The 27400-nt window shown below is 38.2% G+C and overlaps 1 protein-coding gene across 1 annotated transcript; it reads left to right on the top strand.

Moving 5' to 3' along the window:
* The first annotated feature begins 737 nt into the window (after window positions 1-737).
* Window positions 738-21517, top strand: CTR9 (CTR9 component of Paf1/RNA polymerase II complex). The gene is made up of 25 exons (XM_010710954.4): window positions 738-916; window positions 2359-2457; window positions 2897-3136; window positions 3631-3748; window positions 4230-4319; window positions 5553-5701; window positions 8126-8233; window positions 8682-8789; window positions 8908-9144; window positions 9789-9878; window positions 9979-10107; window positions 10212-10395; window positions 11389-11477; window positions 11747-11932; window positions 12109-12196; window positions 12449-12597; window positions 14748-14864; window positions 15042-15187; window positions 15815-15886; window positions 16606-16741; window positions 17225-17371; window positions 17798-17955; window positions 18233-18329; window positions 20398-20510; window positions 20728-21517. Exons 1-25 carry the CDS (start codon window positions 872-874, stop codon window positions 21134-21136), a joined length of 3504 nt encoding a protein of 1167 aa, XP_010709256.2. The 5' UTR covers window positions 738-871; the 3' UTR covers window positions 21137-21517.
* Window positions 21518-27400: the final 5883 nt, after the last annotated feature.

The raw sequence follows: 27400 nt of genomic DNA, 5'->3' as shown, positions 1-27400 counted from the left end.
TGATAGAAAGCGTAGCAGTAACAGAATAGCAAAATCCCAGGCTGCAGCCTAGAGGACTTGCACAAAAACAGCAGCTGTGGGCTTAGGAAAAAAGGGAAGAAGCCAGTTACCTTCAGAACACCTCAGGTACACAGGAATCACCAACAATCTACCCTTACAGCCACAGTCAACCCTTAAATGAGGTCTGGGAAGGAGTGGATCCTGGCTCCATCCCTTCCAGTCACTCAGATGCACTGCACACAGCTGAGCTCCCCTGGGTTGGCCCTGCCCTCCCGCCAAGTGCTCCATCACTGCTTCAAGCCGATTCAGCATTTCCGCTACACTTAGAATGCACTTTCACTGTTTTTATTAGTTTCTGCATTCTTTCACTTTGTTGCCAGATGTGAAATTTTCTCTACACGTGAAAGAACTAAGGACTGGTGTAAGTAGGAGAAAAGATAGTTACACTTCATTGGACTAGGCAATTCAGTTGAGAATAATTAGTGTATAAATAATTCAAAGCGTCGATTAAAAACGCTACTGTCGCTACAGAGAGCGACCAACGCTGCTGGTAAGCGGGTGGCTCAGGGATGGCGGCCGCCGCTCGCTGAGGGGCGCCCGCGAGGCCATCGTTGCCTCAGCAACAGCGCCGCGCGCCGCAGACTTCCGCTCCTTCCCGCCTCCCCACGCGCGGGCGCGAGGCGGCCCTCGAGGCTCGCGCTTCGCTGCGATTGGCTCCTCGCGCCTCGGGGGCGTGGCGGGGCCGCCCGAGCACGTCCGGGTCACTCGGTGTGTGAGCGGAAGTGCGCGCGTCGTTGCCGTAGCGCGGTGAAGGCCGGCGGTCCGGCGGAACTCGGCGGCTGGCGGCGCCCGCGCCGTTGTCATCGCTATCATGTCGCGGGGATCTATCGAGATCCCCCTGCGGGACACCGATGAGGCGAGTCGGGGCCGGGAGGCGGAGGCGCGGCCTGCTCTTGGGGCGGGAGGGCTCGCGATGTGAAATGTGTGCCGGGCGCTCCCCGTGCGGCTCGCTGTGGGCCGGCTGCTGACAGAGAGCGGCTGGGCACGGCCGGGTGTTCGGTCCGGTGTCCTTCACACCGCCGTGAGAGAGGGCAAGGGAAGCAGGAGAAGCCATTTGCTCTCCCACAGCGCGTTGTTTTGTATGCGTTAGCTGCTTGTACCGACTTCAGCAAGTTTCCTTGTAACTGCTGTAGTGTGTATACGGCTCACAAAGCACTGCTGCGTTCTCTGTGCGTTGCATGGGAGAGGAGTTATCGTTCTCTGACAGAAACTTCAGCTGTGGGTGTCAGCATGAGTGGATGAGCTCGGTGCTCTTCAAGTTACGATTAAGGATGACTTGAGTCCTGAGGTTCTGCATTAATCTCTAAGGACTGCTGTAATATACCATTTTATAATAGCAACCTTGTAAAATCGAAGTCCTTATAAACTGAGTGGCTCTAACTCAACCATGGGGATGGGAGTCCCTGTGTAGGTAACAGCAGGACAGACCTGGCTATAACTGCTGTGTTGCTTTCTCACTGTGAAGTTGTAGTGATGGATGATGAATATCACATACAGTACGAGGTAACAGCAGAGAGATATTTAAATGGTGTTACACCTTAAATGGACATTCTACCTTGAGAGCATTTGTTCCTTTTTCCTCAGTTTTCATATCAAAAGTGTAAACCCACTTAATGAAATTGTGCTTGTTAAATAATGATGTAATGGTGAAAGTTCTTGACATCAGCCTGCTCTAGCTGTAGGCAGCCATGTTTGTTGCGGGGGAATTGGACTTGATGACCTAAAGGGTCAGATGATTCTGTGATTCTATCGTTTGCTCATTATAAGTGTAGTTATTAGTGATCAGAAATTTATTCTGTCATGTTTGCCATGTGAATAACCTCTTCATTAATTTGGGCATAGTGGAAAATTGCACTGTTCTTAGATATATCTTAGAAATGGATTCTGTAATACCCTATTCCTTGGATTATTTTAACTATGTCACAGAACTTTGTTTTACCTGTAGAAAGTGGTTTAAAAATAGAGCAGTTCTTGAAGGAATGTGTCTGAAGGCAAGTTGGTTAGCTGATTGTTAGCTGAAGTATGAAATTCCAAAGCCTGACATATACAGTGAAAAAAGTTAAGTTAGTAACTCATCTCTGACCAGTATCCCTAACACTAACTCTTTTCTCAGATATTTGTGAGAGGCCAACACTTTTGTACTTTCCAGAATAAAAAACATCATCGCTCCTTTCTCCACTACTTTGTGTGAATAGAATTGTTTGTTTTGTGTGCTAAAATGTCCAGCTTGCTTTGAGCTCAAGGATGAATAACACTGTTAATACTTTATGAGAAGAAGGTCTGCGTTGTTTGTTGTAGGTCATTGAGCTTGACTTTGATCAATTACCTGAGGGTGATGAAGTTATAAGTATACTGAAACAGGAACACACACAACTGCACATATGGATCGCCTTGGCGGTGAGTATATGCTCAACTGTGTATTTAATTTATCAAAGAATTCCACTTAATGTTATGACCAGGGATAATTGAATTCGGAACTTAATTTGACTATTTGGTACTTCCAAATTGACATGTTAGCATTTTTAACTTTGTCTTTTCTCATGAAACAAGGCTGCTCGATCCCCGTCCTCCTGGGTTGTTTTTTTTTTCCATATTTTTGCCATTTCACGTCTTTGATTATGTACTACATTAAAAAATGGAGTGCATTATTTGTACTGATGAAAGTACGGGGAAGCATGCAGAAGTACAAAAGTTCAGAGGAAAAATAGTTGTAAGACTTCTGAAAAACTAAGTTGGAATGGTGATAGGAAAAACATTGCTAATATCATAATATAATATTATTGCTTTATTTATGTGGCTTATGGGACTGTCCATTAAAATCATGTATGTTTTACAGCTGGAATACTACAAACAAGGAAAAACAGAAGATTTTGTGAAGCTGTTGGAAGCTGCACGCATAGATGGGAACTTGGACTATAGAGATCATGAAAAAGATCAAATGACTTGTCTGGATACTCTGGCAGCATATTATGTACAGCAGGCTCGAAAGGAGAAGAACAAGGATAACAAGAAGGAACTCATTACACAAGCTACCTTATTATATACTATGGCTGACAAAATCATCATGTATGATCAGGTAAAAAGAATCTGTGTAAAAAGCATGTTTGTAAAATTTTTAATGATTCTTTTCAGCTTAATTTCAACATATTTTCTGTGTGAATTCAAAAAGTTCTTCTAAAGAAAGCAAATATTGATTCACTATAGGGAAAGTCGAAAATGCTTAGGCTTTTAACTCTGGCATAAAACTTGAAAATATCTGAAATGAGTGTGTGGTGCTACTAGAATAATTACTTATCTCTAGCTGGGGACACCTAACAGAAATATATGCATCAACTTTTGTGTGTTTGGGAAGGCGAGGTTGGTTGTTATTCTTTTGCTTGATGACATGTGAAGTGTGAGACATTTATTACCTGTTTAAACACCCTTTTTGATTTTGTTTATCCTGATGCAATGATTAAATAAGTTAATCATTGAAAAAATCTCATTGCACAGCTAAATAACCTTTCCCATGGTCTGACCTTCATATTTTATGAAGATAAATGTTGTGGATATTTTGTTTTCTTTATCTAGAATCACTTGCTGGGAAGAGCCTGTTTTTGTCTGCTTGAAGGTGATAAGATGGACCAGGCTGATGCGCAGTTCCATTTTGTGCTTAACCAGTCTCCAAATAATATTCCAGCCCTTCTTGGTATGAGTTTATGAATATTTGTGTAAAAATAAATAAATAAATAAAAATAAAAAATCCCTGATTTCTCTACTTGAGTTTTGGAATAAGCTGTGTGCTTAGGAAAGTGATATGTATGTAAGCAGAGAGAGAAAGAAGGGGATGAAGAAGTATATGCTTTTGACTGGAAATGCATTATGTATATTTATTTTTCTTTACTCACTAATTAATCTAGGCTTACTAAGTGTCTTTATTGTGCACTAGGAAAGAATTAAGTTTACGCAGGAAGCCAGGAAAGTGTAAATTGATGTATTCCAATGTTATTTTATATTTGACATCATCAAAGATACCAAAAGAGCTGTGGTTGTCTGAATTTTCTGTTAGTTTTTTAATTGTAGCTTTTGAAAGCTGATACAGTGCATGTTCAGTAAATTATACATACTGATTTACAACAGCTTTGTTTATGTTTCTGATTAATTTGTAGCTGATGCATATGTTTTAACAGGTAAAGCGTGCATTTCTTTCAACAAGAAAGATTATAGAGGAGCCCTTGCATACTACAAGAAAGCGCTGCGTACCAATCCAGGTTGTCCAGGTAAGACAGAAACCATTTGCTAGTGGAAGCATCTAACTCAGATCTCCCTAATTCACATATCTCTGGGCTTATTTGTGTTCTGTCCAAAAGATCCACCAAAACCATTCCCACAGCTACCACAAAAAAAACCCTTCATCCTCTTGGAGAGTCGAGATGTTTCTTGACTTGGCGTGCTACTTAATTGTTAGAGAAAAAAATCATGTTGAGAAAGATGCCTATATTTTTTTTTCCCCACTTATTACCTTCTACAGCAGTTAAAAAAAATGAGAAGTTGTGTATTAAAATTGTGTGGAGTAGGGACGAAAGTACTGCTCAAGACTACAAGCTCCTGAATAAGGGTTAAGGAAATTTTGTCAGTGCATTAGCATTAGTAATGAAACAACATGAAATATAGAATTCTACCCATACTCTATGATAAGTCTTTTTATTGTATTGTATGGTTTTCTTAATGCAGAAATCTGGAAAAGCTGTAAAAGCTATGCATGTGGTTTAGAAATAATCATAGTAGTAAAGGATATTTGCATTGGGATCATAAATGCTCTAAAATCTTCTGAGGGTTGTGGTATGCTTTTTCTGAACTTATCTGAAAAAGGCTTCTACAAAGGTGATGTGCATTCTGTAATCTGGGTTAGTGTAAGAATCACTGCTGCTAAAATAAATGTAGAAATTTAAGCCATACTTTGAAACTAACATATTTTATTCTCACTATATATAAATGTTTCTGTATTTGTAGTCCTGAAAGAGCAAGACAATATAAGTCCTCTATATTAGCTTCTCTGCACAGATCATGGAAGTTAGAGGATGATAAACAGCATCTTGCTAACAGTGAATCGATTGTTTGAGGCAGAATGCCTAGCAAACTTGTTAATTTGACTGTTTTCTGAAGGCTTCCTACTCTCAGGTGAACTTTAACCTGCCCAAGACACTTGCCCTTTCATCTGACAATTTTTTCATGTCTTTCTTAGTTATTTTTGTTACATTTTCATAGAAGTAATATTTTATTTGATTGTTGTTTGAGTATTTTAAAGACGTATGGCAGTCTGGTGAAATCTTACGAAGAAACCTGGAGAAATTAACTTTGCTACTGAGTGAGGGAGGCTGTCCTTTAAAACAACAGATCACTAGAAGGCTTTACAGGTTTTAAAAAAGTATTTCTGCTCTGTATGTTTAAAAAAAATAAAAATAAAGTTGTTGAAATTTTGGGATTCTGAATGGTGCCATCTTGTTCTCCAGCTGAGGTTCGATTAGGTATGGGTCATTGCTTTGTGAAACTGAACAAGTTGGAAAAAGCTCGCTTGGCATTCAGCAGAGCTCTGGAACTAAATTCAAAATGTGTTGGAGCTTTGGTTGGACTGGCTGTCCTGGAACTCAATAATAAAGAGGTGGGTCTGACTTAATTATAAGCCATATTCACTTGAAATGGCGAAGTTTTTATCATTTGAGGGGCACTCCAGGTTTTAATAGAGGTACAAAAATACGTGATTAAATCATTTCAGCCTGTGTTACTGTTGAATGATGCTGTAGGTTTGTACTTAAGGTACGTGCTGAATAACTTTCTTTAGTTAAAAGCAGTCAATTTTGTTGCTTATAGAGGTGCTTTTCTAAGCACAGAAAGTCCCTGATGAGATGTGTGAATACAATTCCAATATGGAAATGGTGATTTTTAAAATCTTTAGTGAGCAGTAGTTGCATATCTAATAGTCAGCCTTGCTTAACCTTCTTGAAGTTTCAAATGTCTAAGTACATGAGTTTGTATTCAAGATGATGTGAAAGTTCCCAGGTACTTGGAGACCTTGTTTCGATGACAGCTGTATCCAGAGCATCAGGATTTTTTTCTGAAAGAGCATCAACTAGCAGGAAGATCACAATAAAAGATGTGGTCCTAGGAGATCCGTCCCAGGCTTCCAAGGCTTTATGGAACATAACCTTTCTTACAACTGTGCAAGTTGTGCTCAAGCTAACTTGGAACATACACTCCATAGTAAACCAAGGAATCAACAAATTTTAACTAGGCTGATGAAATCAAGATGTTGTATCTCTAGGTGTTGATCACTAGGAAACCATACTGTCATAAAACTTAACTTGAGATCTTGAGATCTGAAATGGTCAGTCTATGCTAAGAAAGTTATCAGTGGAAAATGGGACCTTTAAGCTTTTAAATAAGTAAATAAACAAATAAATTACCAACCTTTCTTGTATAGTCGTATGTTGCTAATACTTAATATTGTTCCAGTATTGCTTTCTGTAGAACACATAGCTCTCTAGGAAAGAACTTTTTTTAGAACAGAATATCTGAAAATGACTTAGTTTACAAAGTCATGAGAAAAAATTATTTTAGACTTCCATAAGCAATTTAAGTAAATGTGAGTAGGAGAGGTTTTTTCCCCATAAAGCTCTAGGGACAACCAAAAATATTCTAACAGATCATAACAAATAATTCAGTGGGGAAGAAACTGATGAAACCTGCTATTTTTCATGTTTGATTCCCTGAAAATTTGTTAAATCTCCTAAGTCCCCTTAAACTTTGCAAAGCTGTGATTAAAAACCCACTCAAACCCACTTTTTTTCTGAGGTATCATCTGTGCTTTATCTCTGTTTCCACGATTTGCACTGCAGTGTTAGCATAACATTAGATTTTGCTGAGGTACAAACTTTTAATTGATTTCTCCTGTGTTTAGATATTGGCAATGTTTCTCCATCCTTAAAGATACTATGAGGTCAAATGAGGGTTGAGATTACGCTGTGTTCTCTCTGGAGTTTGTCTTCTCTTTGGTTTCATTTCATGACAGTGCCTAGGAGCTTTGAGACCTCTGCCCATTCACTGAGTTTATTTGAAACTGGACGTGAGATCCAAATTACTGGAAAAATCAGACTTAACATGATTATAAAACCTTTTTTGCCTTTGAAAGTTAAGCAAGAATGATTCCGTATCTCCTAGCCAGTCTATATTTTTGTGATAAATAAAACTGGACAGATACTGCCTTTATTAAAATGAAATTTGTTTGCATGCCTGTTGGACTTCAGATTTATGAGACCAAGACATCAGTTTATTACTAGATTATTAGTACTATATAATTTTTTTTTGTTCCTTTTTCCTGTTATTAAATACCTACAGATTTAAGATCTTATGCTTGTGATATATATCTCAGCAACATTCCCAAAAAATGGCACTTACTGTGTCAGCTTTGGATTTGAACTTGTCATCAAGTCAAATGTGCACTCGTAGAAGGCTTTATTTAAAATTAGGCCTCTATATAAAAGCATATGCTCTTAGAGTAATATCACTAAGTCAAACTTCTGCCATTTTAAAAATTAGAACTTAATTTCAGTAGTTCTTAATTCAGTATCAGAAATTCTTATTTAGAATTTGAACATGACAACATTTTCACTTCTCTGTTTAATGAATCATTCAAAGGGTTGAGACCAAAACCACACAAGATCTAGAGATGCTGAACAGTAGAAAGAAGGCTATCAGAGGTGTGCAACTGAAATGGCAAAGGACACTAAGGCTACATGATTCTTTTTTTTTCTCCCTAGAAAGTAATACTTTTTTTTTCTTCACTATTGTTGTTTGCTTGTTTCTTTTTTTCCTCTTCCGCACCCTATCTGATGGCTTCATTTTTTACTTCCCATCTTTATGCTGCAGGTAGAAAAGCTGGTAGCTGCATTTTCTTTTTCTTTTGAGAGCCTAGCACACAGGCTCTGTTAGAGTTCCTGCAGCAGTGTTCAACTGAATAATAGTTTTTAAATTCTTAATAAGATAAAGCTATTGAGATGCTGCTGATACCTCTGAATGTTTCATTTAGGCTGATTCCATCAAGAACGGTGTCCAGCTCCTCTCCAGGGCTTACACAATTGATCCCAGTAATCCAATGGTGCTGAATCACTTGGCTAACCACTTCTTCTTCAAGAAGGTAAGTGGTCTGTGGAATTTTACAGTCAAATATTTAATAACCTCCAAGCAGAAAGAATTCCAGTGTTAGGTTTGATCTCATTTCATCAGGCTAGGTGGTACAGTATATGGAATTGATAATATAGATGAATATGCATTAAGTTTTTAACTTAATTTTTTTCATAAGTTTTTCATAAGAAGGCCAAAAATAGTACATGTATTTCTTAAATCAAGCTCACTTATATCTCCCAAAGGGATTTCCGTTTTCTTGTTGTTTGTTTTTCCTTCTCCCTTCTGGGTTTTAAAATACGTAAAAGATAAGGATTAAAGAGAGAATAGGAACCTCTAAAACTAAATCTGTTGTTATTTAGTAATGATATGGCTAAAACTTTCCTTTATTTGCTGTGTATTCTTGTGTAAATAATATATGACTTGACTAAATAAAAAGGCTTTCATATTCATTTATTTAGGATTACGGTAAAGTACAACACTTGGCTCTTCATGCTTTTCATAATACTGAAGTTGAAGCAATGCAGGCGGAGAGTTGTTACCAGCTGGCTAGGTCTTTTCACGTACAGGTAGGAAACCTTTTAAAAGCTCCCTCTTTGAGGTTTTACACCTAAAATTCTTGTTTAAATGTTCGAAAAAAGCTTACATGTGAAAGCACTACCTGCTGTTTCTTTAATTTTTATTTAGGAAGATTATGATCAAGCTTTCCAATATTACTACCAAGCCACTCAGTTCGCCTCATCTTCTTTTGTACTTCCATTTTTTGGATTGGGTCAAATGTACATTTATAGAGGGGACAAGGAAAATGCGTCACAATGCTTTGAAAAAGTTTTGAAAGCCTATCCTAACAATTATGAGACTATGAAAATCCTTGGATCTCTTTATGCAGCTTCAGAAGACCAGGAGAAAAGGGATATTGCAAAGGTGAGTTGTGCTTCTGCCAGCATTGTGCTTTTACATACAAGAGCATAACTTAAAGTAGAGACCCTTTTTTAAAGTCTGATTTTCAAGGTGCATGAAACTCAGGGTTACTTGACTCTGAATATACTATATTTTATATTTACTGTAATGTGAGATCCTCTTATCTGTGGAGAGCTACAACTTCTGAACAGAACTGGGGCTCCTACTGGTCTCTGGATAAAGCAACTTCAGAAATTCAGACGAGCCCTAGCCCTTTGCCTACTTACTATTAAAAGGCAGAATACTTCCCAAATTTAGTAGTGATTTCCTAAAGATTTAAAGTTGACTGGGATTTCTAGAAACCACTTGTCATGGCTTACCTGAAAAAACATTGTTAATGTGGTTTTGCTTTTTCATTTAATAAAATATTTTTTGATCTAATATTGTTTAAATGCATGCACATAATAATAGCCATCGCTTTCTAGCTTCTTACATTGGTGTGACACTTAGTGTTTTCCACTTCTCTAAAACTTTAAAACCTATATTACATTCTGCAAAGAAGAGGAAAATAGCAAAGAAGGAAACTAGCAAATAACTTTGCTCTTTAGTTGAGGTTTAACAATTTTGGTGTCCATGAAAAAGTATGATTATTTTCTGCTGTTTCTCAGGGACATCTAAAGAAGGTCACAGAGCAATATCCTGATGATGTAGAGGCATGGATTGAGTTAGCCCAAATTCTAGAACAGACTGACATACAGGTAATTGATAATAAACACTGAAGGAATTACATATATGCTTTTTATAAGAGCACACAAAACTCATTCTCCTCTTTCTTGCATCTGCTTTTTATTTGCACAGGGTGCACTGTCAGCTTATGGTACAGCCACACGCATTCTGCAAGAGAAAGTGCAGGCTGACGTCCCACCAGAGATTTTGAATAACGTGGGTGCTCTGCACTTCAGACTGGGAAACTTAGGAGAAGCAAAGGTATGTAATTATTGAAAGTTTGAATAGAATTTTATGATCACTCAGAAGTTTTCCTCTAAGAACATTCTGGAGTGTTTTATTCTTTTTCTCTTTTTATACTTTAGAAATATTTTTTGGCATCACTGGATCGTGCAAAAGCAGAAGCTGAACATGATGAGCATTATTACAATGCTATCTCTGTAACAACATCCTATAACCTTGCCAGACTGTATGAGGCGATGTGTGAATTTCACGAAGCGGAAAAACTGTACAAAAACATTTTAAGAGAACATCCTAATTATGTTGATTGTAAGAAACATTTGGTATTTTAGTTCCACAGTCTTTCTTAAAATACAAAAAAACTTTCAATTCAGTGTCTTCTGGTCTCTTTATGTCTGTCCTCACTTCTTTTCACAGTAGTTGTAGGGCCTTCTTACCTACCATTTTCTCTATATTTTTTTTTAAGGCCTGAATGATTCTTTTAGTCCAGTCTCCAGACATAAGAGTTCTGATTATTGGTAGCTTTTTACTGTACTCAAAAAATCTAGCAAGACTAGCTTGTCTAGACTTAGTCCCTTACTGCTCCCCTTGCTTCTCTCCCCAAAACCCTTCGCACTTCAGTGCTCAGGTGCAATCAAGATTACCTGCTCAGTATGCCCAGCCTCTGCAACCCTACCTGCTTACATTGGTGGAAATATAGTGATTATACCAAATGCTCTCTACCTTGGACCCTCGGCCTTCTTCCACAGAAGAAGAGCTGTTGAGGGCATCAGTGCAGTGGCTTTTTTCCTCTTTGCTTTACTCTTCTTGTTTCCAAGTATCCAATCTGATACGCTCTCTGTAAAGGAAAGGTGATAGCACTTGCTCAACAAGCTGCAGCATGCTCTTGCCTAATCCTTAGCCCTATCTCTTCTTGTCTATTATTGCTCTGTGATATCTGGTAGTCTTTGCAAAGCCTGCAGAGGTGGGAGAACTGTTTAATGTGGAGGGAGGAAAAATTGTATAACATATGTGGCCTTCACTATTGGAGATTTCTTGAATGTTAGTAACTTGTGAAAACATGTAAAGTAAGTTAAATGTTACTGTCAGAAATTTGCCATTTCTACATCATCATTGTGAATGGAAGTTCATCTCTACATAGTGCATCTCGTCTTGAATAGAACATGAGAAGTGTCATAATTCCGTCCTTAGCAGATCAAGAAAAAGATTGCTTTTGAAATATATGTGTGGCTAGTGTTTTTCATATTTGAGATTACTTGAATCTGTTTCTTGATTGTTTGTTGTTGTTTTCTTTATTTTTAGGCTACTTGCGCTTGGGTGCTATGGCGAGGGATAAAGGTAACTTTTATGAGGCTTCTGATTGGTTTAAGGAAGCACTTCAGATAAATCAGGTTCGTAACCCTTTAACTGTTTTAATTTTTTTAATTGAAAATACTTAACACTTATTCTTTCAATTTTGTTTTCCTTCTGTTGTTGTTCTATTTTGTTTGTTGATATAAACTAGGAAAAGAGTGAAAACTGCTATAACCTGCTCTTTTTAAAATTATTTTTTTATTTTTAATGTGGAATTTTATTTAACAAAAATAGCATTTTATACCTGGAAAAGCAACCTTGTATGGGAATATTGTTCCTTTGCAATTGACAGTAAATTTTTACTCAGGACCATCCAGATGCTTGGTCTCTGATTGGTAATCTTCATTTGGCTAAACAAGAGTGGGGTCCAGGACAGAAGAAATTTGAAAGAATATTGAAGCAGCCTTCCACACAGAATGATACTTACTCCATGTTGGCTCTTGGCAATGTCTGGTTACAGACTCTACATCAGCCCACGAGAGACAGAGAAAAGGTAACGGGCATCTGTCTATCCTGTGTGTGTGATTTTACTTATTTAATTTTTGTTGGCTACTCAGGGTGCTTTTGTTTTTGCCTCTTTGACATATTGCAGTCCATAAAAACACTGGGTAGGTTTTTTAGTACTTCATTATACCAATGAGTGATCAACTGGGATACTTCTCTCCACAGGAAAAACGTCATCAAGACCGTGCGTTAGCAATCTACAAGCAAGTACTCAGGAATGATCCAAAGAACTTGTATGCTGCTAATGGCATAGGTGAATACTAGACTAGTTTTCCTTTAAATTGCAGTTGATGGTATTCTTATGTTTTATGCTTTAATACATGTAGAATTGTTTTTGCAGAGTCTGCACATTATTTAGTGGAGCACATGAAAGAATAGCTTTCATATGACAGCTATGTCAGTTTTTAATGGGAAACTTGATTCAGGCAATATTTTATTTTCTTTGGCAGGAGTACGTAGTACATGAACTTGGAAGCTTACACTGTACATATTACTTTCCCCTTAGGAGCTGTCTTGGCGCATAAAGGATATTTCCGTGAAGCTCGTGATGTTTTTGCCCAAGTGAGAGAGGCAACAGCAGATATCAGTGATGTGTGGCTGAATTTGGCACATATCTATGTAGAACAGAAACAGTACATCAGTGCTGTGCAGATGGTAACATCTCTAAATTGAACTACATAATGTGTTGGGTTAGATGACTTCTGGATGGTTCTTAGCTGTCATTGGCAGCTGCTAAGTTTCTGAATAATATTTCAACAATTTATAGGTTTATTTCTAGCAATACTATTAGCTGTCAAGTATAGACTTAAATTGCCAAATAGTTTTTTTTAGGTAGCAGAGTTAAAATACAATTGGGTTTGAATTTTAGTTTGGGAACTCTTTTTTGTTGCAGAGGTTTCAGTTGGTGTAGTTAGTGTATGTGATTTACTTTCCGATGTTAGTGAAATAAGTAAATACAACTTGCTGCTGGGATTTTTTTAGTACCAGCACTTCCTGATCTTATTTATGCAGTTGTTTGCAAGAACAGTTGGAGATGTTTGGAAAACTAACTGCCATGATTTCTCTTGCTATGCTTAAAATCATGGGTAATTTATGTTGAGAGATCTCTTGAGATCATCTAGTTCAACTCACTCAAGCAAGCTAACTTCCAAGTATCTACCCACACTATTTAAGTTAGTTGATCAGAAAGCATACAAACAAGCTTAAAAAAAAATACCAGGCAAGACAGAAGCTCGGAAAAATTTGTTCTGTTAAGCTTTATTCAACATAGAATCTCAAAAATACTTAATTCAGAGCTATCCTAAAGCTTTTTTATGATGGACCTCTTTAGTAGAATCTGTAGTGATAGAACAAGGGCAAATGATTTCAAGGTAAAAAATTTAGGTTAGATATAAGGAAGAAATCTTTTACCGTGAGGCGCTGGAACAGCTTGCTGAGGGGTGTGGTTGATGCCCCATCCCCAGAGACTTTCGAAGGGCAGGTTGCATAAGGCCATTGAATAGCTTTCAGAGGTCCCTTCCTACTCTAAGGATTCTGTGATTAGTTGTAAGGAAGAGATATTGGGCCTTTTATACCTGATCAAGACCTCAGAGTTACTCTTCTACAGTGAACTACTACTGAAAGGATTTAGTAACATCATCTGTTGGGTTCTGTTGTGTTGAGTAGAGTCTGCCTTTACGACCATCTCTGCTCTTACATGCAAAAAGCCCAATGAAACATCTAATTTTAGTGATAAAGTAGGGAAACTTACCTTTTGATTTGTCGGAGAATATTGTACTTATTTGCTGATATATTTAGGTGAGGCTGCTTAGTAGAAATGTGCATATTCACTGTGATGTTTTATTGTTCTCTGGATTCTGCTATGCAGTTGGTGCAAGCCGTAGTCTGCAGTACTGGACTCAAAGGGAGATGAGTTTATCACAGCAGCACAGCTTAGTGCAATATCAGGTGTTGCAGTGAGTTCTCTACTGTAAAGCATGCAAATCCATGGCAGACTTAACACTGAACACAAAATCTTTGACTCTTGAAGTGAGTGAAATTGGACACTCATAGCACCATGTAACCCATGAGCTGTAATTTCTGCATTAGGGTGCAGGGTATTATCTGTAGTTGAGCTGGAAGTAAAGGTTGCTTTCTATTTCTTGCTATTTTGGCGGTTTAAAAATTATGAAAGATTTCTTAATAGCATGGCAAACAAAAGGCACTTTTTAATGAAAAGCATGAGATTCATGATTGCTGGAAGCTTTACTCTGAGGCTGTAAAACGTAAAGTAACAAGTGGTCTTTTACACCAGTGATCAGCTTTAGTGTGAAAGAAGATATAATGTAACAAGAAATAGGCAGCTAGGTGGACAGAATATGGTAAAGGTGTGGTTTTATTTTGTAACTGATTGCATCATCTGTATGAAGATGAAATTGAACTACATTTCAATTTATTACATTTTCAATTTATGAATAAATAAGAGAGAATAACTGTGAGTGCTCTTAAAATTAGTTTGTTGACCTTTGTTACAATAGATGGTACTTGCAAAGTATTCTGTGTTTAAACATCTACAGAGCCTCCCAGACTGCTGCTGGTTTTCAGAAAAATCAAGTTGTTGCTATAGAATAGCAGGAAGGATTCTCTAATCAGTGAACAAAGCATCTCTGTATGCAGCATAATATGCTGATTTAAAACAAAAAACAAAAAATACAACCACACAACAAAAGGCACATCAGCAGTAATACATCCTAGAAACACAAACGTACTGGAGTTAACCAGCAAAAATAACTAACCATTGGCACCTCTTGATTTTTCTGTTTCAGTATGAAAACTGTCTCAGAAAGTTCTATAAGCATCAGAACACTGAAGTATTGTTATATCTGGCCCGGGCACTCTTCAAATGTGGGAAATTACAGGAATGTAAGCAGACTTTGTTAAAGGTATGCAGAAAATATCGCAGGTCACAGAACGAAATTGCTGTGAACTGGTGCATGTTTATGTCTGTTTAAATTCAGTAGTCTTGAGTTGAAACAGTGGTGTTTATTCTCTGTATATCTCTGTTTACCTTATTTGTATACTTCTGTAGCGTGTCATAAAAATAGGTTTTTTATTTACAGGCCAGACATGTTGCACCAAGTGATACAGTCCTTATGTTTAATGTGGCTTTAGTACTACAAAGACTTGCTACCTCAGTCCTGAAAGATGAGAAAAGCAATCTAAAGGAGGTACTTAATGCTGTGAAAGAGCTGGAGCTAGCCCACAGGTAAAGCTGATTCATTTCTCATCTTAGTAATATATTTCAGTTCCCTTGCAGTAAATGTGCAGCATAGATCACAGGTTCTGATTAGACAAGCAGTCATATCCAGTGAAACATTGTATTGCATTCTAGAGTTCCTTGCAGAACTATTGGGCCTGAAAATACTGTGTTCAGGCTTTGCTCCAGAACTAGTTTTATTTGACCAGGTGGCAAATACATATTTCTTAGTGAGTTTTGTAATATGATTAGGGGGGACTTGTTCATAGAAGAACATAGTTGAAAAAGCATTGTGAATTATTCTACAAATTTAATGCTTTTTTAAAGACATCTTTCAAAGCATCTTGTAAACTTTTGGAAGTAGGTCTCAAAATAGTTAATGACTAGTAGTTCTTTCTGGATTATTGTTCTCCTTTGGAGTACTTCTAGAATGTCTTACATCTGAGAACTCTGAATGTACTTGCATACTGTTCTATTAAAAGTGGATGCGTACAGTAAGGCAGAAAATTGGTGAATGTCCTCTTCTGTTGAGTTTCATAGGATTTTAACTAGGGAGCTAATACTTACTTTTAAGGCAGAATTGCAAAAAATGTGTAACTGATACCACTTTTGCTCTTCCTTATTTTTTTCCTCTAGGTACTTCAGTTACTTGAGTAAAGTGGGTGATAAGATGAGATTTGATTTGGCACTTGCTGCAACAGAAGCCAGGTAAGAAACAAATGCTTTCAGGAGCTAAGAGGAATGCTTTTGTCTTGGTTTTAGTTTGTTTGTTTGTCTTCCAGAGTAAAACTGGTTTTCAACTGGATTTCAGCTGTCTATTTTACACAACAGTAGAAATCCAAATACAGGGTTGTTCCCCGTTAGTGTTTTGTTTTTTTTCCTTTCTTCTTTTTCTAATATTTTTGTGCAATCCACAACACTAAATATGTCTTCTGCCATCAGCTGAAACCTGTAAAACTTCTGCTGTTTTAATGGAAAGTTTTCCATCAAGGAGAATATGACAGTGTATTTAAAGATCACTAGTTCTGCCTATTTTGACTTTAAAGGTCATCTTAATAGTTTGCTTTCATGGAGGTTTAAGTTAACTTATGGTGAATAGATTGGGTCAGCTACTGAAACGTGAAATACTTATGTTCTGGGTGTCTAGCCTGCTTTAAATTTTGTTTAGGGTATTGTTTGTACTCAAGCCTGTTGAAATGTGAAGCAGTAAGTTCTGAAGTTGTATGTTGCATATTGCAGTTTACAGATAGATTTGCTTATTAGAAGGTGCATTTATTAACTCAGTAATATGTCCTGGTGTGTTGTACTAGTTCAAGTATCTTATTTTTGTCACAAATATAGCATTCTGATGCATATCCTTTATAAAACTGTTTCTCCTTGTGGTGTGTCTGCCACCTTCCTTTACTTGAAACCACTGCATGTTCTAGGCAATGCTCTGACTTACTGAGTCAAGCCCAGTATCACGTGGCTCGGGCACGCAAACAGGATGAAGAAGAGAGGGAGCTGCGTGCAAAGCAAGAACAAGAAAAGGAGCTGCTTCGTCAAAAACTACTTAAAGAACAGGTTTTGATCTGTTACGTTCTATTGAATTTAAGTAAAAGATAGATGTTCCTATTGCTCCATGATATTACCGGGTATTACTGATTAAAGTATCAAGCAGATAGTTTTCTTAGAAGTAGTAAGTGCTAGCAAAAAAACCACTTGTAGTTAACAAGTGATATTCTACCCCATAGCCTTACAGATATTTTTATTTTTGTAATGTAATCCAGGTATTGCCTTTTAAAGTTTTGCCATCAAAATACTGTACTGAAGGCTGGATGAGGGAGCTCTTGAAAAAACAAAAAACAAAAACCTAAAAAAGAAAAAAAGGCCTTTTGCTTACTGTAGTGTAGATGTTGTACAAAGCCTTTTTGCCACATGGACCTTGTACTGTGACAGATTTGTAAAAGTGTTGCAGTTTCTTGTCCCCGGACAGCTTGAACACCTTTGAATGTAATAGTACAAATACTAATGTAATAGTAATGGTTATTTTTCTCTCTGTTTCAGGAAGAGAAGCGCCTAAGAGAAAAAGAAGAGCAGAAGAAACTTTTGGAACAAAGAGCTCAATATGTGGAGAAGACAAAGAATATTCTTATGTTCACTGGTGAAGTAGAAGGATCAAAGGAGAAAAAACGTGGTGGTGGTGGAGGCAGGGTAGAACAGAATTTTTTTAACTTCCTCTTTCACTTTCCCTTTAATAAATATTATCTTGGGTTAACATCAAACGTGTAGAATTTTAATTTCAAGCCACTTGACCTCTCTTGTATGAAGTGGTGCAGATTAAATACCCGAGTGTAGAAACTGAAAGCTAGAGCTTAAGTTATGACCAAGGTGGCATTACTAAAATCTGTTCTTCTTGATGTTTAAAATAGCCAGAGAATATTAAGTGTAAATTTGGAATTGGTTTCTTAATGATAACAGGTTAGAGTGCATGAGAAGGTTGTCACAAGAACGGCTGCGTTTTCATGTCTTGAAAAATACTTTCAGAAAGAGCTTCGCTTCTGACTTCCTATCTGGTAGTTTTTAACTTGAAGATAAATAGTAGGCCATATTGTGGGGCTTTTATATTATCTGTTACAGCGTTCCAAAAAAGGAGCAGGGGAATTTGATGAGTTTGTCAACGATGACAGTGATGAAGATTTGCCCATGTCTAGAAAGAAAAAGAAGAGGAAGGGCAGTGGTAGTGAACAAGATGGGGAAGAAGAAGAAGGGGAGAGAAAGAAGAAGAAGAGGAGGAGGTAACTGGTGCTTTAATGTCAGAACTTTCTTGAGACATAATGTGGCTGTTAAGTATATTCTCATGCAGTTTTTCATGACAGCTTAAAAAATGAACAGTTGTTAAGAGGTTAGTGTGATTAAGTCTTATAATGGGTATTTTTAAATAAAAATTACAGAACTCCTATGCAGAAGTATGAATAATATTTATCAGCTGGATTTTAGACTGCTTTTTTGCACTTTTTAAGGTTTTTTTTCAATTACATACTTGACATAATATAAAATACTATTCTGTTTTAGACCCCAGAAAGCAGATGAGGGGAGCGATGATGAAGAAAATGAAAATGGTCCAAGACCTAAAAAACGACGTCCACCCAAAGCAGAGAAGAAGAAGGCTGTAAGTTAACTGCTGAGTATCTTCTTGTTTCTCTAAATATGCATTTGAACTTAAGCACTACTGCGTTCAACAGAGTTACAGATGCTGAAAATTATAACAAAAGTTATTGTAGCAAACTGACTTTTGTCCTTCCCTTTTGCTGTAGCTACTTCAGTGTTGAACAGAATATTTCTGAAGCAATGTATAACAATTGATAGTAAATGGAAAATTTTGACCAAATGACTTTAGAGCATGTGTTAGAAAGAAGCATGCCTGTTGTGTTTTTTAATTTAATCGGGGGATGCTGAGAAGGCAGAGATACTGAATGCCTTCTTTACTTCTGTCTTCAGTGAAAAGGCTCCCCTGCAGGAATCCCACACCCTGGAGGTTAGTGAGAGGGTCTGGGGAATGGGAGACTTCCCTTTAGTCAGGAAAGAGGACGTGCGTGAGCGCCTAGGCAGTACTAAGGTCCACAAGTCCATGGGACCTGATGGGGTGCATCCACGTGTGCTGAGGGAGCTGGTGGAGGTCATTGCCGAACCGCTCTCCATCATTTTTGAGAGGTCCTGGACAACAGGGGAGGTCCCTGAAGACTGGAGGATAGCCAATGTCACTCCGGTCTTCAAAAAGGGCAAGAAGGAAGAGCCGGGTAATTATAGGCCTGTCAGCCTCACCTCCGTCCCTGGAAAGGTGATGGAACAGCTTGTGCTGGATACCATCTCCAGACAACTGGGAGAAAAGGAGGTTATCAGGAGTAGTCAGCATGGGTTCACCAAGGGGAGGTCGTGCTCGACCAACTTGGTGGCCTTCTATGATGCTGTCACATGCTGGGTGGATGGGGGAAGAGCGGTAGATGTAATCTACCTTGATTTTAGAAAGGCGTTTGATACTGTCTCCCACGACATCCTTATAACAAAGCTGAGGAAGTGTGGGATAGACGAGTGGACAGTGAGGTGGGTTGAGAACTGGCTGACTGGCAGAGCGCAGAGGGTCGTCGTCGGTGGTGCAGAGTCTGGCTGGAGACCTGTAACCAGTGGTGTCCCCCAGGGGTCTGTGCTGGGTCCGGTCTTGTTCAACATCTTCATCAATGACCTTGATGAGGGGATAGTGGCCACCCTCAGCAAGTTTGCTGATGATACGAAGTTGGGAGGATTGGCTGACACGCCTGAAGGCTGTGCTGCCATTCAGCGAGACCTGGACAGGCTGGAGAGCTGGGCAGTAAGAAACCGGATGAGGTTCAACACAAGCAAGTGTAGGGTCTTACACCTAGGGAGGAATAATTGCATGCACCAATACAGGCTGGGGGATGAGCTGCTGGAGAGGAGCTCTGCAGAGAGGGACCTGGGCGTCCTGGTGGACGACAGGTTGGCCATGAGCCAGCAGTGTGCCCTCGTGGCCAAAAAGGCCAATGGCATTCTGGGGTGCATTAAGAAGAGCGTGTCCAGCAGGTCGAGGGAGGTGATCCTCCCCCTCTACTCTGCCCTGGTAAGGCCTCATCTGGAGTACTGTGTCCAGTTCTGGGCTCCCCAGTACAAAAAAGACAGGGATCTCTTGGAAAGAGTCCAGCGGAGGGCCACAAAGTTGGTGAAGGGCCTGGAGCATCTCCCCTATGAAGAAAGGCTAAGTGAACTGGGTCTGTTTAGCCTTGAGAAAAGACGACTGAGAGGGGACCTGATCCAGGTTTATAAATATCTGAGGTGTGGCGGCCATAGTGGTGAGGCCAGTCTCTTTTCAGTGGTACGTGGAGACAGGACGAGGGGAAACGGACATAAGCTGCAGCATAGGAAGTTTCGCACGAATGTGCGTAAGAACTTCTTCACGGTGAGGGTGACGGAGCACTGGAACAGGCTGCCCAGGGAGGTTGTGGAGTCTCCTTCTCTGGAGATATTCAAGTCTCTCCTGGACGCCTACCTGTGTGACCTGGTGTAGGGAACCTGCTTTGGCAGGGGGGTTGGTCTCGATGATCTCTAGAGGTCCCTTCCAACCCCTACAATTCTGTGATTCTGTGATTCTGTGATTTTTTTTTAAATACTTTAACCAGCCATGTGAATGAGCAACTTTTTTTTTTTTTTTTTTTCCTGCCCCTCAGCCCAAACCAGAACGTCTGCCTCCTTCAATGAAAGGAAAGATCAAATCAAAAGCCATAATTTCATCTAGTGACGATTCATCTGATGAGGATAAACTCAAGATTGCTGATGATGGGTAAGAACTTCTCAAACACTAAAGTTTCAATACGTGTTTTTGAGAAAAATGACATTGTTTATAGTAATTAGCTAAAGAGAAGCATTTTTTTGTACTCAAAACGTCACCACCTTTCATTACAAATTATTCCACTGCCTTTTTCAATCAGATCATGCTAATGTTTCTCAAATCCAGCTTCCTAATTGGATTGTTTGTTTTTTTTTTTTCCCCTGTACAGACATGCCAGGAATAGCAACAGCGATTCAGATGATGGGGAACAGCAGCACAGCAAACGCATTGTTTCTGATAGCGATTCTGATAACAGAAACAAATCTGGTAGTGAGGCAGGCAGTCCGAGGAGGTCCAGTGTCCACCCATCCGAAGAAGATTCTGACAGTGACAGGTCAGCCAGGAAAAGGAGACGGTCAGATTCAGAGCAGTCTGACAATGAGTCTGTGCAGTCAGGAAGAAGTCGTTCTGGTGGTTCAGATAATGAATCTCGCCCAGCTTCTCGCAGTGCTGACTCAGACAGAGATTCTGAGAGAGGATCTGATAACGAGGGTTCTGGCAGAGGATCTGGTAATGAATCTGAACCAGAAGGATCCAATAATGAGGGATCTGAAGGGGGTTCTGATGACAGTGATTAGATCTTAAATTACATCTTTTTAAATGTTCATGTAAATATATTTCAGTTGTAGAGAAAATCCAATTTTTGTATTTGAAAACTTACAGGGAAAAACATCCAATGTTTTAGTAAACTCTCGTGAGACCTTCCTGTGATTCTTTCTATTATCAACTGATGGATGTTTCTCTAAGTTGACCTACGGTGTACTCTTAAATCAAAACTGCTGTAGATGAAGAACAGAAACCCTGTATTATAGGCAGCATACCTGGGATGGGATGCATGTAAAAACTGTGGAACGTTAAATCTCAGTTTAGGTGGTTCTAGTGTGGCTAAAATTGTGTTTTCTCTATTTATACATGCATAGATTTCTTGAGACAGTGTTGCAATAAACTGTTCCTGCTAATTTGCTTCGAGTGATTTATTTTAAGCCTTAAAAGGTATAAGCAGAAAACGTTTTGTTTGACACAGGAGTGTGTTTTGAGGAAGCATTCTCCAAGTTCATTTCAGCTTAAATGTGAGCTGTTGGAGTTGAGTTCTTTTGTATCTTGCATTCATGCATGACAACAACAGTGTGTATTGTAAACTGCAGTGAACCAAATTTCTCTTTACAATTGTCTTTGCCTGACATTTTTGAAAAATCACTCTTTTGCACCATTCTAGGGAAAAAAAAAATTCTTTCTGCTTTTGATTGTTGGTTATCAAGTTGGATGTTAGATCTTCATTAAGAGAAGAGCATGTAGATCTGGATAGTATATTACTGTTGTTTTTAATGGATGGCATAGCATAAACTGTATTCCATTTTATTTTATTTTGTTTTATTATTCATTTTTCTTTTTGAAGGTCCAGATTGTCACTACTGATAGTTAACATTAAGCACTAACTGAAAGTTAAGTTTCCCATGCTGTTATTTCTGGTCGTGAACAGTAACTGTTCTCATTGTGTATGTTTTGCCACGTGTTTATGGGCTGTTGGTAACCATAGCAGATTAAGTAGAATGTAAAACAGTTGAGATATTTCTTTTACTGGTTCAGCTTGATATGAAATTTCTAGAAATGATCTTAATTAAAATTTAAACATGTGGTAATATGCAAAATTGAGGAGTAGATACCATGTTTGTTGGTTTAGAAGCAAAGCTGAATCTTAACTCAGTCTTATTGATGTGGAATCACTTGGGTAGAAGATATGGCAAGCTCACAGTACTGGCAGCTAGACAGCTTTAAAAGCATGAGCTTGGGGAAAACTCGGTGCCCTTAGAGGAAATATTCTCCTATTAAGAGGATCACAACACAGGTCCTTACCTTGTTCAGAATCAGAAGGAAGCAGTGGACAGATGAGGTACATACCTATGATGCCAAACCAGTGCTTCACTTAATGAAGCAAAAAGTGTGAGAAATTAGAGTTAACAAAAGAAAATCAGTATCTGTCAAGTAAAACAAATGGAGCACTGGCAGCAATGGCAAGCATTCGAGATACCAGGTTTTAACAGTAGGAAGGAAAAAAATATATAGCACTTAAGTTTCTAATATTTCGTTGTTACTGCTGCTTCAGATACATCTCCACTATTATAGCATTATAGCCTGCACTACTGTGCTATTAATTGTCTTCCATCTGAAGATTTGAAGGTCTTGGTTTGGTGGTGAATGTTGCAAACTTTGTGTGTGTGTGTGTGTGTGTAAAAGTGCTGAGAAGGTCTTCAGATCCAATAGCCATTTGGAGAGAAATATGTTCACTAAGTATACATTAAAAGATGTTTCGATACATACAATGTATGAGGAGGAAAATCATTTTTTGCGTAGTTTGTCTTATAAGGAAAAGTTGGGTCTTGAGAAGGTTTAAAGTAAATCATAAGCAAGTGGCAATGTGTGAGTGACAAAAGAGTGAGAATGCATTTTGCTCTTCACTTGCTTTTAAAAGGGGAGAAAAAAAGTAGGAGGAATGGAACCAACTATTTTATTCCCCTTGATTAAGAGAGTTTATGTGAGTATTAAGGGAAACTGTGTTTTGGTTTAATTCATGCTTTTTTTGTCCTCTCTTTTTTAAAATTGTCATGGTGGAATAATTGCTGTTATCTTCTCTTGACAAAATTCCTTGACTTCTGAAGAAGGTGGATGGCTTACAGGTATTAAAATCCTTGTAGTGGCAACTTATTCCAGAACAAAATACATAGAATTACAAGTATAATACTGCATTATTGTTGTAGAAGTAACTGTAACTCTAGTTTCTGTTGTTTCCACTAACAAACTACATGACTACATGATAAGTTGTCTTTTGAGTTCTGTTGCAGTTTAGGATTTTGTCTTGGGTTATCACAGAAGAGGTCAGTGTATGTTTTGCTATTTTGCAATTATTTATTTATTTATTTTTTCCAATTTTACCTTGATTCTGTAGTTTATAGATTAGTCTCTTCAAAAAAGCAAAAAAAAACAATCCTTGAGAAGTAACTGAAAATTAAATTGGCCAACCTGTTGGGTGGTCTTTGTTTTTTTGTTTGCTTTGTTTTATTTTAATTTGATTGGTTGGATTTTTGTGTTGTTTTTTTTGTTTGTTTGTTTGTTTTCTTTTAATCCGCCTACTCAAGTTTTTGTCTTTCAGAAACCTTTCTGGCTCAGTGCTTGGTGGAATGGGGTAGCTGCCACTGCTGTATAATGAAGTGCTTTTATGTAAATTAATAAATTCTCTTCTAAGTTTAACTCTGAAAGCAAGAGCAGTCTGTCAGCATAGAAGCAAGGTGCAGGTATATATTTGGAAACAAGCTACTAAGGAGTGCTTTGGGCAAGGCAAGACCTATGGTAGGAGCACTACAGCTAAGGTTATGCTGGTTCTTCCTGAAAGACTCTCTTTGGAAATACTTACTTTCTATACTAAATATTTCACTATTTAAAACCATGGTTCTAGTAGCAAGGCCTTTCCCTCTTGCACAGATTTGAATTGTTACATTAGGAGTTGGTGGATACTGCTGATCTGTTTCAGAAAATTTGCTAGCGTTAATAAGCTTCCTCCCTGCTTGTTTTGTGCAGTTTCTTTGCTCTTAGTTGGTGCTGTGATGATATACTTCGTGGATAGTAATAACTAAAGGAAGTGAATCTTGATTTCAGAAGTCACCTGGAAAAGTTCCTACAGCAGAAGCTGCAGTCAGCAAGGACAAATTCAGTGTTCCTTTCCTTTTGCATATGGGTAACAAAACTGTGTGACAACTTGGATGCAAAATGGGAGTATATAGTAAATGTGTTTTATTCTTAGTGCCACTGCTTACTGCTCTCCTAGCAATACTATTATCTACACAAGCAACACTATTATGTACACACTGTATTTGCTCTTCAGAAGGTGATTTGAATTGAAGACAGAATCTAAGGGAATAGCAAATACGGGTGAGCTTGTGAAGGAAATTCAAAGTACACTGTAAATACGTGGTACTTCAGTTGAACTTTGTCTACTCATCTACTCAAACTGTGCAATCTGAAATACAGAAATACTTTAAGGATTTTTTTTTAGTCTTAGCAAAACTGAGGAGGCATAGTTGTATAGACACTTAGTTTTTTAATATGTCTATTTCCTTTTTTCCCTTGGTCCTTAGCTATTCAGGAAATCAAGAATGTTCACCACAATCATGTTCTTCTTTGGAGCAAGTTTATTTTATTGTCAGGGATAGACCTGTTCCTCTGTTTAGTTCTCCCTTTACTGTTAGGCAAAAACACCTTTCTCTGCAGCCTCTAGAGTTTGGGATTGGCTATGTATTTGGCCTGCAAAGTATCTCCTAGTGGCATAGTAGATTGTTAACCTTGTTCTCATAGTTCCCTTGACATGATAAATGCTGAAGAGTCCCTGTTCTTCTTCTAAATACCTGTGTCATCCCTGTGTTATGTGCATCCTCGTATCTGATGGCTTGGAGGTGCCCTAAGAGTCTGAACGCCAGGAGTGCTGTGTTTAGCTCATGAACTTAGATAGGAAGGTGTGAGAACTCTTCTATGCCTTGTTAATTAAAAGACAATTACCCTGTTTTAACCAAATAAACAGTTTCTGTTTAGCAACTTAGAGAGAATATCAAGCGCCAGTGAACTTCATTGGTCTTTTTGGTCACCTTAAAAGAATTCAAGAAATACCCTGGCTCTCAAAAGATTCCTGAACTCTTCCGAATTCTTAGCAGATGAGTGTACTCTTTGGCCTCTCCTTAATGCTGTGCAAATACCATACATTAATGGTGGCCAAAGAATTCTTGAGCATGTTGAGGAAAATCACAAATCTGCAGTGACAGTTGGTCACCTCCGATGGTGCAGATTTTTGCAAGCACAGCATGCAGGCTCTTGTTCACTGCTGGTGAAAATGCACAGATAATGGTAATGACTGTGTTAAAAAAACATGTTTGTGGCTCAGACTTTGCTCTTTTAAATAGTGTTTTTATGCTCCTTGTGTTCATTATAGTTACCATGGAAATTAATAGGAGGCATTACCTTTGAAATAACTACTATTTGAAGTGTATCAGTCTTTTGATTTTCTGTGCAATGTTAAGAATTTGCCACTAATTCTGAACATATAGTTAGAGAATGTGCAACTTTGCTTCCTATCTCCCCTCTTTCAAAACTGATTGTTCTTTTGTTCTGACTTGCAGCAGTCTGAATTGCTCTAAACTAGCTCTGCTCTCTGTATTGATGAGGCTGTATTGAGCTATGCCTAATACACTTCCCTTTCCCTTAGGGGTCTCTGGGCAAAATATAATACCCATTTTCTGGTGGGAACCCATCCTCAATCAGCTAGGAGGAAACATTTTTGTCAGCAGCTATTTTCTAGCACTAAAACAGAAAGAGGAATTAATTGTCATTTGGTTCGCAGGACTGAGTGCATACGTGCAGGAATTCTAGTTAGTGATATAAATCAAAATCAACTTTCTGTCTTTTAACTTCTGGTGTGTCTAAGTTTCATCGAGGACATACTTGTTGAGAACATTTGCACTTAATGGTCTGCATCTGCTTAACGCTTATTTGGTGCTTTTGGCAGCCTCAACTTCTTAAATTTTCCAAACTCTCTCTGAACTAGAAGACATTATATGTAGCATGGAGATATTGCATGGGCCTGGGACTATTAGTGTGCTGAAAGACAAAGTCTGACTGACAGAGTTCATTTTGTACAAGGCAGAAGAGCCTTACAAGGCATTAGCTGAATTACAGATGTAATGTAATTAAATGTGATATAAATGAAATGGTATTACTGGAACAGGCAGGAAAGGAAAGAAATAAGCAAACAGAGTTGGATAAGTGATGAAAATAGATGTACTATTTAAGGTCTTGCCACTTAATTGCTTAGTTCCTTTAATGGAAATCCCCTTTTATTTATATTTCTCACTTGAATCTCTTATTTTGGCTTTTGCTCTGCGCTCAGTTTCTTAGAATTAATGCCTAAAGAGATGCTCACTTTGTGTTTCAATTTTCTTTGTCTGTACACATAAGAGGGGAAAGCTTATTTTCTCAACAGCAAGAGCTGTTGTAAGACTAGAGAGTGGAAGTTATAACAGTAAGATCAAGCAAGATATACATTTTAAACTTATGTTACAAAAGATATCATCTGGAGACATAAAATCAGTTTGCAGATGAGAACATCGCTCCTGAATAATGGCTGCAGTTGTGCAGAGCTATTTTTGCATAAGCAGCAGCATTATTCCTGTGAACTTAAGGGAAAGTTAAGACTTAAATGACCACGTGAAATAAAAAAAAAATAATCTTGATCACTTCTCTCAAGTGCCGTGCTGTCTAAATGATGGATTTAAACTGATTTGTCCAGTTCAGTGCTATGATCCAAGCAGAACCCAGGGTTCACTTCAGCTGCCTGCAGTGTGTGCTTGTACATAAAAGAAAGGTTGCTAACATCTCCAGAGTTTGTATAAAGATAATTCTCTGTGGAAAAAAAATGCCAATTTGGAGTTCTCTATCCTGGTCTATGTTACCTACAAATCAAAGCAGTTACTTTCAGTTCTGGTTTTGCAGAACATCCTACTTTTTTTCCAACAGAAGTCATGTAGTCTTATCTTTTTCATACATCTTTGCTGATACTTTTAAGAAAGGTGTAAGAGGGTAATGGGCAAAGAGGTGGGCTACAAGAACTGTATTTGGTGTAGTGTGTTTTCTCACTGCTACCTATGAATAATCACTCAGTTTTGTTTTGTTTTGTTTTTTCATCCCTTTCAGTTTGTGTGACATGAATAGAACTCAAACTGCTTTGGGTCAGAATGATTTCTTACTTAGGTTGTACAGTACCTAAAAAACTGGAATGCAAACTTGTTTGAATCTCCAGCTGT

Source organism: Meleagris gallopavo, chromosome 5, assembly GCF_905368555.1.
Source record: "Meleagris gallopavo chromosome 5, MGAL_WU_HG_1.1, whole genome shotgun sequence".
In the NCBI taxonomy this organism is placed as follows: Eukaryota; Metazoa; Chordata; class Aves; order Galliformes; family Phasianidae; genus Meleagris; species Meleagris gallopavo.
This window is presented reverse-complemented; position numbering and strand designations above follow the sequence as displayed.